Below are 13,238 nucleotides of genomic sequence, written 5' to 3' on the forward strand. Positions count from 1 at the left end.
GGAAGGAAGGAAGGAAGGAAGGAAGGAAGGAAGGAAGGAATCCCAAATAGGGTCATGAAGAGTTGGACATGACTGAAATGACTGAACAACAATGCCATGCCTTGCTATACTAATAGGCAGTCACTAGCAGTTTCAAATGCTAATTTTATTCACCTATGAGCTTCTTAAAAGGAGAATGTTGTGGACAGAAAATTACTTTTCTGATTATCTATAATCAAGGATTACATATAAGACTATCTCCACTCATTTAGTGTTCAAACCCTTCTCAAGCCCTGAAATAATTCCTGAGAGAATACATACAGAATGCACACTAGACCCAAGTCATCTCATAGAATCACTGGAAGTTTGGCAATGTGTCATCACCTGTTCATTACCTACCTCCTACTCTCATTAGAAGAAAATCTTTTTTCAAGAGACTACTTTCACTCTTAACAAATATATACAACCTCCCCAACCCTGCCGCTGATCTTCCCTGTCATTCTTTTCCAGCAGTGAATACACTCACTAAGAAAACAAAGCCTATCATCAATCACCTAGGTTCAGTGATAGCAAATGAGGACTTTCCTCCTCATTAACTATCAAGACCCAGGAGATCTAGGCAAGTGGGAGTAGGAAGCTTGGAGAGGTATGGGGTACACAGGGAGCAAGGGCAAGGGATGCCAAAAGAGCAGGTGGGAAGCCCTACTTCACAATGGGGTCTCTAAGAAGACCAACTTCTGGTGGCCTTCAAAAGAAATGTCTTAAGTAGAGTCTCCTTTGATGAAGATGCAAACTCAACACCTTCAAACTCAAAACATTCATTGTCTTCCCTCCTAAGTCCACTCCTCTGGATTTCCTGATTTCTGTGGAAGACACAGCCATTCTTCCAGGTTTCCAATCTTAGCATTCATCTTCCACCCTTTCTTCTCTCTCACTTCCTACATTCAATCAGTTGCCAAGTCTTGTCAATTCTATTTTCACTTCCTCTCTCTTCATGCAGTTACCACCCTAGTTGAGACCTTTGTCACTTTTCTCTTTTCCAATGCAATAGCCTTTTAATTGACCTCCCTACTCCATTCTCTCCCTCTTCAATCTATTCTCCAGACAGTTGCCAAAATAATCTTCCTAAAGCACAGTCCTAACCATGTCATTCTCCTCCTCAAGAAGCTTTAATGACTCCCTATGATTTCTAGGATAAAATACAACTTTTCATCTTGATATTTAAAGTCTTCAACTATCTGGTTCCAGACTATCTTTTCAGACTTATTTGACACTACTCTCTTTCATGGATCTCACATCCCTTCCAACCTGGTCTATTTGCTTTGTTGTTCAGTTATTTTCAGTCGTGCCCAACTTGACCCCATTTGGAGTTTTCTTGGCAAAGATGCTGGAGTGGTTGGCCATTTCTTCTCTAGTTCATTTAGTAGATGAGGAAACTGAGGCAAACAGGGTGAAATTACTTGCCCAGAGTCCCATAGCTAGTAAGTGGCTGAGACTAGATTTGAACTCATAAAGAAGAGTTTTCCTGATTCCAGATCCAGCACTCTACTCACTGCCCCCATCTATTTGTTATTCCCTTCCAACTCAGCATTCAAACTCCTGGCTACATGTCTTTGTTCCTGCTATTTACCCTATTTCTGAAATATATTCCCTCATCATCTCAGCCCCTTAGAATCCTTAGCTTCTTCCACTTAGCTACCTCCTATAAGAAGTTTTATTAGATCCCTTATTCCACAGGTCTTTAAACTTTTTGGTGTCATGGACCCCTTTGGCAGTCTGCTGAAACCTATGGACCTCTTCTCATAATAATGAGGTTTTTTTTAAAACCTCTTGCCTTATTTTTTAGAATCAACTCTATATATTGGTTTTAAGATAGATGAATGGCAAGGGTTAGGCAATGAGAGTTAAGAGTTCTGGGTCACACAGCTAAGAAGGGTTTGAGGTCAAATTTGAACCCAGGACCTTTTGTCCCTAGGCCTGGCTCTCAATCCACTAAACCACCTTCATAATAATGTTTTATAATATACAATATTATACAGAGGGTTATAAAGGAAATGAACTATATTGAAATAGAGTTATCATAATATTTATTTAAAACATTCATGAACCCCAGGGTAAGAGTTTCAGCCTATTTTTGCTCTTAGCATCCATCCCCCTCCCCATTTATCTTGCATTGATTTATCTGTTTGCAGACTGCTTCCTTAAAGATTGCAGAAACCATATGAGTGTTTGTTTCTTTCTGTTCTTATAACCCTGCAGCAGTGCACAGTGCCTCAAACATTGCAGGTACTTGAAAAATGTTTGTTGAACTGAATTAAAGTGAATTGAAGTGTTTCTGTGTCCTTGGACCACCCACATAAGACACCCTCTTATTTCAAGCCTTCCTCATCTCTTACCTGGACTATTTTTGTGGCCTCCTGGTTGGCCCAGATTTGTTTCATATCATGCCCTTTAACACATTGCCTACTCTATTATTCCTTTATCTCTGTATTTAATTTGTCACCTCTGGGAGAACTGGCATTCCTATGTATCTGTGTCCATGTTTCATATACATCTGCTGGTTTTTCACTTTTAAATATTTCCTTAATTTCTGGTTTTGTTTGGAGGGGTGTTGGGGGGGTATTATTCTTTGAGGACAGGGTTCTTTGTTCCTTTCTGACTTGGTACTTAGAACCAAGTATATTCACTTTTATGTGTTTAATAAATGGTTATCAAATTGGATGACTCAAAAAGGAATGAATCAAGAAGGAACATATCGAGGGCAGAGTCAGCCCTATTTCCCCCTCCCTGACCAGACTGCCAGAGCTTCCTGGGTAACACAGTCACCACATGGGGGACTGTACTTTTATATGCAATGTATTCCTGAGAAGTTGTAGGGGAAGAGATCTCATTTTTGTAGGTCAAATTCTATTTTAATGTGTGAAAGAAGATTAAAAGAACTCCTTCCCTTGATGTGCAAGAACTCCCCCTCAGTTAATCTGTTTTCCAAGTTTAGATATTCATATATTAGATTTTCTTAAGGCAAGGCAAGCCAGTATGTTGATCTCAGGTAGGAAAGAAAAAAAAAGGAATATTGATTCAGGAGTCTTCTGAAAGAAGCCTTTCCCACACCTCCCGCCACCTTCTTCCCACCTTAATACTAGTGCCTTCCCTCTGAGATTGCTCCCATTTATACTACATATATCCTCTAGGAACATGGCTGTTTGGATGATGTCATTCCCATTAGAATGTAAGCTCCTTAAGGGAAGGCACTATGGATGTATAACCCAGTGGAATTGCTCATCAGCTCTGGGAGTGGGGAGGGAAGAGGGGAGGGAGAGAACATGAATCGTGGAAGCATGGGGAAAAAAAATCTGTAAAAATAAATTAAGAAACAAAAAAAAAGGAAGATACTATGGCTTCTGCCTTTTTTGTATCCCCAGAGTTTTCACCAGTGCCTGGGACAGAGTCAATGCTTAATATTTGTTTGTTGTCTGATTTCTTCACTAATCTATTCCTTGGATCATGGCCCTTGGGGGTAGGGGGTTAGGTTTCAAACAGCTTCTCAAACAGCTGGTCAGCTTCTCTCCCACTACAGGGAAGCTATTTCTCCCGTGTTGCCTGGGCTTCATCCTTGGCTTGTGGAGCAAAGGACTCCAAGAGACCCAGAATGAGAGGCCCGTGTAAGCGGGGATATCGAGGGTCCCAGAAGGCTGACTCTACGTGTGATTCTGGGCATGATAGGGAAGGCTTCCACTCAAAAAAGGCTCTCTTCTGCACCGCTGGCTTTGTTGGCTATCACTGATCATCTTTTAAGAAGGGACAAAACTTTTAGAGCTCCAGGAAGCTTAAAATACTACACATACACACAGCAACCCCATGGGGAGAGCCCGCAGTAATTCAGTGTGTCACACTGAAGATCGAAGTCTGGGAGAAGAGGTTATCTGAGAGTCAGTTTGCAGCAGAGGAGCCCAGAGAGTGAGAGCCAGAAGACTGCCAGAAAGAGAAGGGTGATAATCCTGTCACCCCATCGACCACATGAAACTCCTTTTCCCAAGCCTGCCAAAGACGGGCCCAAACAACTCTAGCAGGCAGATCCCCGGGGCATGCCAACCCTCTGGCTGGCATTTTTTACCAAGGACCCAGAGCCTGCAGGGAGGAGCTAGGCTGGAGTGAAGGCCAAGGGACACTCACTTGGAACAACTGTGGTCTCTCCAGGGGCAGTCAGGGTCACTGGGATGCGTATGGTGAGGGTTTCCAGGGATGGCTGGGTCATGCGGTGCACATTCTTCTCGTTGTCTGCATCTTCTGGCTGCTCGCTCACCTTCTGCAGACAGGTACTGGGCAGTGTGTGAATGGGGATGGCCACCATCCCGCCACTGGCCTCTGCCTCACATTGATTCTCCCTGTAACCCAGAAGCAGATGTCACATCGTTGTTGGCCTGTGCCCGAAGACAGGCAGAATAAACAAACAAAAGGTGCCACATGCCTGCTCCATAGCCCAGACCCTTCCCAAACTGGTCTCCCAGTAAATACTTGTCAGTCAAGATGGCACGATGGCTTCTACAGTCTATGGCTCTAAGACACTTCATATGCATCAACAGGGCAATGTGATACATTTGAAGGAGCACTGGCTCTGGAGCCAGAAGACCTGTGTTCAAATCCTGCCTCTCTTATCTACTACCTGACTCTTCATAATAACTGTATGACCTTGTGTGAGTCACATACATCCTCTGAACCTCAGTGTCCTCATCTATAAAAACAAGGATTTACAGTAGATGTCTTCTAAGGCTCCTTCTGGCACTAAATCTGTAACCCTTCAGCAACAGGTGAGAACAACTCCCTAGTCTACTCTCCTGAGTCTTCCTCAGGGCAAAGATTGTGGAGAGGAAGAAAGTACATGATGGTGAACAGGCAGGAATTGTCGGGAGCTGAAAAACCACTAGAGAGTGTTTGATAGAAAATGCCAGCAAATGGTCCAGTTTCTAAGTATATTAGTCAGTATGAAAAAGGAGACTGATCTCAGCTCTGCAACACTTAAATTTCCTTGAGGCCCAATCGAAGACTCATCTTCTCCAAGAAGTCTTCTCTGACTTACTCAGGGCCACAAAATATAAGATTAGAATTCAAGATCCTTGGGAGCAGGGACTGTCTTTTGTCTCTTTTTGAATCCCTAGCACTCAGCACAATGCCTGGCACATAGTAGACACTTAGAAAACGTTTACCGATTGAGTCATTGTAGTAATCTATTCAGAGCCAAAGAATATTAGAACTGGAAAGAGATGTTAGAGGTTATTGAATTTAAGCCCCTCATTTACAAATAAGGAAACTAAGGCTCAAAGAGGCTGGGGGTCAGTGGGGGGGGGATTTGTTCAGAATCACAGAGAAAGGGAAGTTGGGTTGCACCAAAAACAAATTTTTGAGTTCTCTAAATGTTTGATCTAAACGAAGAGAGGCATGGGCTAGGAGTTCCAGGTCTAATTCTGCCACTTAATAGCTATGTAACTTTGGGCAAATTACTTCCTATCTCTGGACTTCAGTTTCCTTTTCTGTTAAAGGACAGAGTTGGATTAAATGACTACTGAGGCTCCTTCTACCTCTAAAATTCTATCATTATCCAAATGTCTTCTCTCTCTAACAAAACTGGAAATCTATTAGGCTTGCAAAAAAAAAATGCAGACAACAAAAAGGCCTTTTGTAGGTATTAACGGAAGCAAGAAGAAAGAACTTGGTAGGAGAAATTCAATGCTTGGGGCAAATAACATAATGCTAATGGACTTAAAGAATGTCTGAAGTCAGGCTGAGAAAAATCAGAACTACTCAACCCTCCTAATTTGCTTCTGCCTAGTTTATCGACAACCCACCAAGCTAACTTGGCCTTAGGCTGCAGTAATGGAAGTGGAAGGTGCTCTGCTGGCCCTATTGAAAAATCCTTTTCAGTTCTGAATTCCAGATTTTAAGAGGAGAACTGACAAACTAGAATATATCCAAAAGATATATTCTATGGATTCTCATTCAGACCTCACAAGGGCCACCTGAAGGACTTGCAGATCAGGCACATAGTAGGTTTTGGGAGGGATTAGAGTTATTCTATGTCAACCCCCACCCCCACCCCCAGAAAGGAGGCTTGGAGACAAAGGAGGGGTGTTAAAAGATTCTGCTCAATCTAAAGAAGATCTGCATAGCAATCAGAGCCATTGGAAGAATGGAATGGACTTGTTTCAGAGGTAATGAGACTCCTCAACCCCTCCCAGAGTATTTCAACAGAGGTTAGATGACTCCCTTTCAGGGCTGAGGTAGAATATATTGGGAAGACTGGAAGAAGGTTAGTCAAAATAACCTCTGAGGACCCTCCCATCTCTGAGATTTTAGTTGAGGGTGGAGAGGGAAAGACAGACAGAAAGGGAGAGAGACAGACAGACAGACAGACAGACAGACAGACAGACAGACAGAGACAGAAGGAGAGGGGGAGAGAAAGAGAAAGACAGAGACAGAAAGAGAGATAGAGAGGCAGAGGCAGAGGCAGAGGGAGACAGACAGAGACAGAGATAGGGGGAGATAGAGATGTTTACATATATGTACACATGTGATCAATTTGCCAATTCTCACAATTTCTACTTCCCATCTCTAGGTGTTGACTAACTCCTCCCTCGAAGCCAATATGGTCATTTGTTCAGATTCATGGACCTCCATCCCCTTTCCATCTTGGTCCAACAACCTCCTTTCTTCATCATGTCCTGTCCTACCACCCAAACCATGCCCTGGGGATTGTTGCTTTCTAGCTACACCTTCCTCAGCTACTACCTGGGGCAGGTAGGTGGCCCAGAGGCTGGCCTAGAGTTAGAGAGCCCTGAGTTCAAATATGGCTTCATGATCTTGGACAAGTCACCTGACCTCTTTGCCTCAGTTTTCTCATCTGTAAAATGAGGTTTGCTAATAGCACCTACTTTCCAAGGGTTATTGTAAGGATCAAATGAGATAGATAATAATGGTAAAGTGCTTAGCACAGTGCCTGGCACATAGTAAATGCTATATCACGATTAGCTATTATTATTCTCACTTCCCCCTCTACATGCCCAATGGACCACTCTCTGCCCCTCCACATTGGGCCCAGGGAAGCTGAGCTTTCTAAGCATCAGGCATGGAAAGGAAGAGCACCATGGCCCTGTGTACAAAGCAGGTGCTCAACAAACACCTGAGAAGGGAACGGAAGCAAGCTGGAAAATCATATGCCCATCAGCATCTTTCATCTTACATCTGTTCTGGCATGCTTTGCCCCGGTCCCCACCCCGCCCCCACCCTCTCCCCAGAATCCTTCCCTACCCTTCCGATGGGACGCGGGACACCCCGGCTCCCACCCACTCACTTGGGCTGATGATTCCGCAGCTCCTTCTCCCCAGCCTCCCCGTCCTTCTCTCCGGGTTCCTTTTCCACCGATTCATACATGGATAGGGCTTTGTGCCTGGTCTTGTGCCTCCGGGGAGGCTCCTCTCCATTCTCTCCCTTGGGTCCAGGCTCTCCTTCCCGGGTCCCCGAGCGGGAGCCGCCCCGGTGCCGAGCTCGCCGCTCGGTCCTGGCCCCACTCACGGTGCCATTGCCTTCTTTGCCCGGTGGCTCTGCTGAGTGCCGGTGGGCACGGTGCCGCCGGTGCTCCTTCTCAGCAGTGACGTCCTCCACAGAACCCCGGCGGTGGTGCCTCCGGCCCCCTTCCTGGCCCCTGGAACGCTCGCATTTCCCCTCTTTATTGCCCCCAGTCTCCTTGCTTCTGCTCCGGCGCTGCCGGTGCCGTTCCTCTTTACAGGTGACGCCTGACTCCCCGTTTTCCTCCCTGAGCCCTTCTCCCTTCTCCTGCTGCTCCCCAGCCCCTGACTTTTCCTTTTCTTTCTCCTTTTCCTTCTCCCTGTGCCGGTGGTGCTTGCGAGGAACCTCGGGGCCCTCTGCAGCAGTACTGGGGGACACCTTGGTTGGCTCGGCGACCTCCGGAGCCTCCCCAGCCCCTGCTTTGCCCGCGGGGGCCCGGACCCCTTCTTCTCTACGGGGTTCCACCACTAGTGGTCGATCCAGGTGAGTCTTCATGTCAGGCCGGATGTGGAGGGTGGTGGTGTAGCGGAGGCGCTCCTCAGGGTCCATCTCACTGTACAGGGCCTCACAGCTGGCCTGGAAATTGTGTAGACGGATCTGACTAGTGCGCTGCTCCCACACCGACCTGGCCTTGGCTGAGTTCTGCTGCTTGCTGCAGAAAGAAAGAAAGACAAGGGGGTGAGTACCTTCCTGTCTTCACATGCCCACCCACTCCCCCTTTTCCTCTCTTCCTTTTCTTTTTAAACTTGTTTTATCTTCAAAGGTCTAAAATGTTTATTCTGGAGGGGAAATCACATAGGGGAAGCCAAAGTATGCACACAGAGATGAAGAGATGGCTAGTGTAGGCAGAATTATGGGTGAAGGAAGCTCCTAGATTTTCTAGAGTGTTAAGAGGTCTGCACTAGGTGGGGGTGGCGGGGTAGGGAAGGAGAAGGAAGGGAACAATACTTCATGGAGCCCCAGTGCAAGATAAGAGATTTTGGTGAGGGACATTAGAGTCCAGTGAGGACAAGCTTATTTTACAGATGAGGAACTTCAGAGAAGCTAGATGACTTGTTGGGCTAGTAAGTATCTGAGGCAGGACTCGAACCTAGGTCTTCCTGACTCTGAGTCTAGCCATTACACTATGATGTTGCCATGGGTCTTTCTGGGCTCTGACTTCCATGACTTTGCACTCCACCTTCATTCCCCTACTCAAACCTCCCAGCACCACCACAAGCCTATGGCCTTTATCCTTCACTGCAACCTGCTGGTTTGGGGTCGTTTCCCTATAGAGGAATTTCTTACCCTCCTACCTGCTCAAGGTGGGGATTTTCAAATGCTGGCCTGGGGTGGTCCAGTTGGGGAATTGGACCAGAAAATCCTGGGGCTCACATATTCAAGTGGAGGAGAGACTTTATGCTCTCTGGTCCTCATTCAGGGCTCTGAGGAAATCCCTGTTACAGGGGTCCCTCCCTAAGTTGATGGATCTCATGAGAACTCTTGGGGAAAGAGACAAAGCTGATATCTCAGCTAAACCCAAATTGCTCCCAAGAAGCCTATTTTACCCCCTCGGAACACTTAGATTTTCAAGACATCCTTCTTAGGTCCCCCATCCTCGCCACTGTCTTGGGGAAAATGGGAAGTACTTGGGAGATGGCTTGGGGAGGGGGGCACGACTTGTGTATGATTTCAGATGGGCAATTTGGATGGCCAAGTGACTGAACTAGTAGAAGGGGTATCCTGAGTGTGGTCCTATGAGTTCACAGGTATATCCTGAACTGAAAGAAGTAGCAGAAAACACCCAAAGAGGTGTTTTAGAAAGGCATTATGGGGGTTCTTCTAGAATATATTCAAGGCTTTAGCTTTATTGAAGTCCTAAAAAGATGAGGAAAGTCCTCAGGAACCTCCACTTTCTTGGACAGATGACCCAACAAATCCAGAACTGTAAGCAGAGACTGAGGGAAGTGCCTTCAGCCTCATCCTCATTTCTTCCTGCTTAAGGAGTTTTGCATCTCCTTTTGCATCTCCTTTTTTTCTCCCTCCCCCTTTTTTGATTCTAACCCCCTCCCCCAGCACCACACACACACATAAAACACCTTGGCCAAAGCCATTGGGTGACTTTGAGACTAAGAGTGCAGGGGAAAAGAAGAAATTGGCAGGAATGTAATTAGACTTCATTGGAAATTGGTCTCTGCTCCCACTCACCCCCAGGGACTGGGGCTGGGCTTACCAAGGAAAAGCTGGTTAGATCCAGGGGACGACTGGGAGCCCACAATTGAATTCTCTGTCACAGGGACAGAAAAATGGTAATTTCCCCAGGATGCCCTGTAACCATGGGAACCATATCGGGCTTTACACAGCTTGTAGGGCTGTACTCTAATCCACATGTATATGCACACTCACACTCATGCACGTACACACACACACACACACACACACACACACACACACATCCCCCTCAGCTTGGAGCCACTTGATTTCATTTGCAAGCTGGAGATGGGTTAGTTTGTGAAGGAGCCAGGAGAAATGAAGAGATTATTTCATGAAGAGAAATGGGGGAGGGGAGTGGAACACCATAGGAGAAATTAGGCCATCGCTTGTAAGACGAAGTGCTGCCCAGATTTTCTTCAGGGGCTCGGCGATCAAGGATTCTACATGATTCCTGCCCTCCCCCACCTCCACTGAGCCCCCTCAGAGGGAAGAAGGTTAGCCCTACCTCCCTAAAGGTCTCTGGCCACAGAAGGACCGTCTCCCCTCCTGGGCAGACCCAGCCACATTTTAGGATGAGCATTTTGCAACTGTCCAACTTAATACGAACCATTCCTTTTTTTTCTCCACGGTTAAAGAAATTGAGACACTTCTGATATTCCCCTCAGTCCTAACACTTGGACGCTTAGAGATACATATCTCTGAGCCCCCTTATACTCCCCTCACCCTACCCCAAGAGGGCACCCAAACTTCCTGGGGACTTGGCAGAGCCTTGGCACCACCCTCAATGTGCCATAGTCCGGGCACCTCCATCAGCACCCCAGCACTAGGTGACTACCCCAAGCTTGCATCCCTGTGGATAAGCTGGAGCTGTATGCCCTTGACCTCCTCAGTCATCATCCTCCCTAGAAAAGAGACTTCTTGAGGTGCTTCTGTTAAATAAATACAATCCTACAGCCACCCCAGCCCCAATTTGTGTGACTCTGGTCACCTCACCACCACCCCCTCAGCATCAGGGTCAAGGCCTGCACACAATTGTATCATAACTACTAAATTATGTATGGTGCCTCCTTGTTACAAAGCACTTCCCACAAATCCTCTCATTTGGTTCTGTACTTGTCTGGCCACCTTCGTGACCAATGGCAGGTCTATGGGCCTTGTGGGGATCAAATCACCATACTTTGCAGTTAAATGGAAGATGTTGGTGTCTTGTTAACCCAGATTCATTGGAGCAAGGATCTAGAGGTTGAAGGTACCTCAGAGGCTGCCAGTTCAATCCCTCTGCCCAACCTACTTGCCCAGAAAGGTTGAGTGACTTGTCACACAGGGAGTAAGCCTCAGAGGCAGGATTTGCACCCATGTCCTCAGACTTCAGATCCATTGCTCCTTTCATTGTACCACTGTGGCCATGATCAACCCAGATCTGATCCCAGAACCTCATTAGGTACTTCTAACAACTGCACTAACCAGCCCAACTCCAGGGTGGAAAGTTACTCTTCCCTGAGTCATTTGCTTGGACTTGTTCATAGAACTAACTTCCTGTCAAGTTAGATCCTTGGGTGATTCTCACATGCCCTCTCATCTGATCCAGCAGAGATGGCAGTGTCTCAGCTTCAGAGGTCTGGCCTATGAACAGGGATAGGGAATGGATGACACTGGAGAGATGGAAGCACCAGCACAGGCAGGCACCTGAGTGAGCAATGAGCTAATGTTTATGGATGGAGATGGAGCAGTCATGCTAGATGGAGACCCTCTGGGCCCAGATATTTCCCCTGGGAGATGAGGCAAGAGAAGCTGTTGGGTTTGGAAAGTCTGATTAGCTGTTTCTCCACTAATCTCTGCTTAGAGTCAATGGTGCTCATGGAAACCCCACAAATGGCATAAGGCAGTAGCACCCTGGGCTCTATGGGTCCAGAACCCTCCTGGCCCTCTCTCGTATGAATCTCCCACACCCACTCTCCTCCCCCCAAGAAAGTTTCCAAGAAGTCCCACTAGAATCAGCTAGCATAAAGTGAAAGAAAATAGTGAAACATAGTTGGTTTTTCCCCCTTTCATAACCATTCTCCTGCCTCCCCACCATGGAAATTCAGTTGATCCTTTCTGGGACCTCATTCACAGGCATCCCTTGATCCAGAATGTGATCCTCAGGATGGACTGAGGTGTGTCTGACTGTCCACATGTATATAGGGTAAAGAGGGGCTTTTCTGGGGTCTTTCTTCTTCCTTTTCTTCTCATTGTATCTAAATGTCCTCATGAAGAAAGATCTGCTGTCTTACCAAAAGGCTATTGTAAGTATGGAGCCTCACTGAGGGTGACAGAAACACACACAATCTCTGTGGAGTTAGACTTCTACCCATAAAAATCTTAACCAAATGAGCCCCAACACCACCAACTGAAGCCTTAGAAAGATAGCCACAAGCTTCACCTCAAGTTCAGACTTAAATAAAGAAGATGCTTAAATGTCTTAAGTCATAGTGCATTCAAGTTATTTACTTCTGAACTCATTGAGGAAAGGCATTGAGAGGGAGATGTCTAGAGTGGTGACTTCTTCAGTATGTGGAAACTCCCTTGGTGACATAGATTGGCAACTCCTCTGTAACTAAGAATCTTCATTGACTGGACCACTGAGAGTTTAGACAGGTTGCCCATCATGGTCACATGGCTGTTATGACTTAGAGACAGGACTTGAACCTAGCTCTTCTTAATTTCAAAAGCAGATCTCTGATTAAAATATACTGCTCTCTCCCCTCAAAAACTAATTTAGAGAATTTCTATTTACAGCCCATTCTGATTAACAAGCAACAAAGATCTCCCTGAGAGTGCTGAAGCTGGACCCACTGTTCCTTCCCAACATTATTGGGGTGTCTGAGGCCATCTCCATTGTTGGACAGTATCTATTGGACTATAAGACTGAAGGAATTCCCCACCCCTAATCAACACACAGAAAAGTGAGTAGTGGTCCTATCCTGATGTAGTTGGAAGAAGGTTGGCTTGCCCCAGAAAAAATATCAACAGAAATACAAACTGTAGAGATGAACTGTACCTGGTACAGGTATCTCAACACCTTTAAATATTAGTTATTTAGATTGATTATTCAAAGCTGATGTAGATCCTCCCAGGTGTCTCTCAGTAAGTGCCAGGCCTAATGGCCACTGCTTCCAAAAGTCACTCTTCACACTCTGAGGAAAAGATTCAGGCCTGTAGGAAGGCCTAAGTCATTATTCACTGAATTCCCCAGTTATGGGAGTCTCTGGGAAGATCATAATTTCACTCAAGTTAGCCTAGAGGAGTGCACTTAAAGGAGAAGAGGGTAGCTTCTAGACTAGCATATTTGGAAGTATCTGTCCTACTTCCTACTTTCTGTTCTCACCAGCCAGTGGGAATCAACCACTGAGCAGTCCCCTTTATGGGAAGACTTTTTGCCAGGACGAGAGAGAGAGAGAGACAGAGAGAGAGAGAGAGAGAGAGAGAGAGAGAGAGAGAGAGAGAGAGAGAGAGAGAGACAGAGA

At 46.1% G+C, this 13,238-nt stretch overlaps 1 protein-coding gene across 1 annotated transcript in view; it reads right to left on the minus strand.

Annotated features, from left to right (window-relative positions):
• CACNA1B (calcium voltage-gated channel subunit alpha1 B) overlaps window positions 1-13,238 on the minus strand; it is a 275,653-nt gene that overhangs the window by 118,383 nt on the left and 144,032 nt on the right. Inside the window, 2 exon segments of the mRNA XM_044659657.1 lie at window positions 4,153-4,364; window positions 7,325-8,191. Of these exon segments, the coding sequence (XP_044515592.1) occupies window positions 4,153-4,364; window positions 7,325-8,191 (1,079 nt within the window).

Source organism: Gracilinanus agilis, chromosome 2, assembly GCF_016433145.1.
Source record: "Gracilinanus agilis isolate LMUSP501 chromosome 2, AgileGrace, whole genome shotgun sequence".
Classification (NCBI taxonomy): Eukaryota; Metazoa; Chordata; class Mammalia; order Didelphimorphia; family Didelphidae; genus Gracilinanus; species Gracilinanus agilis.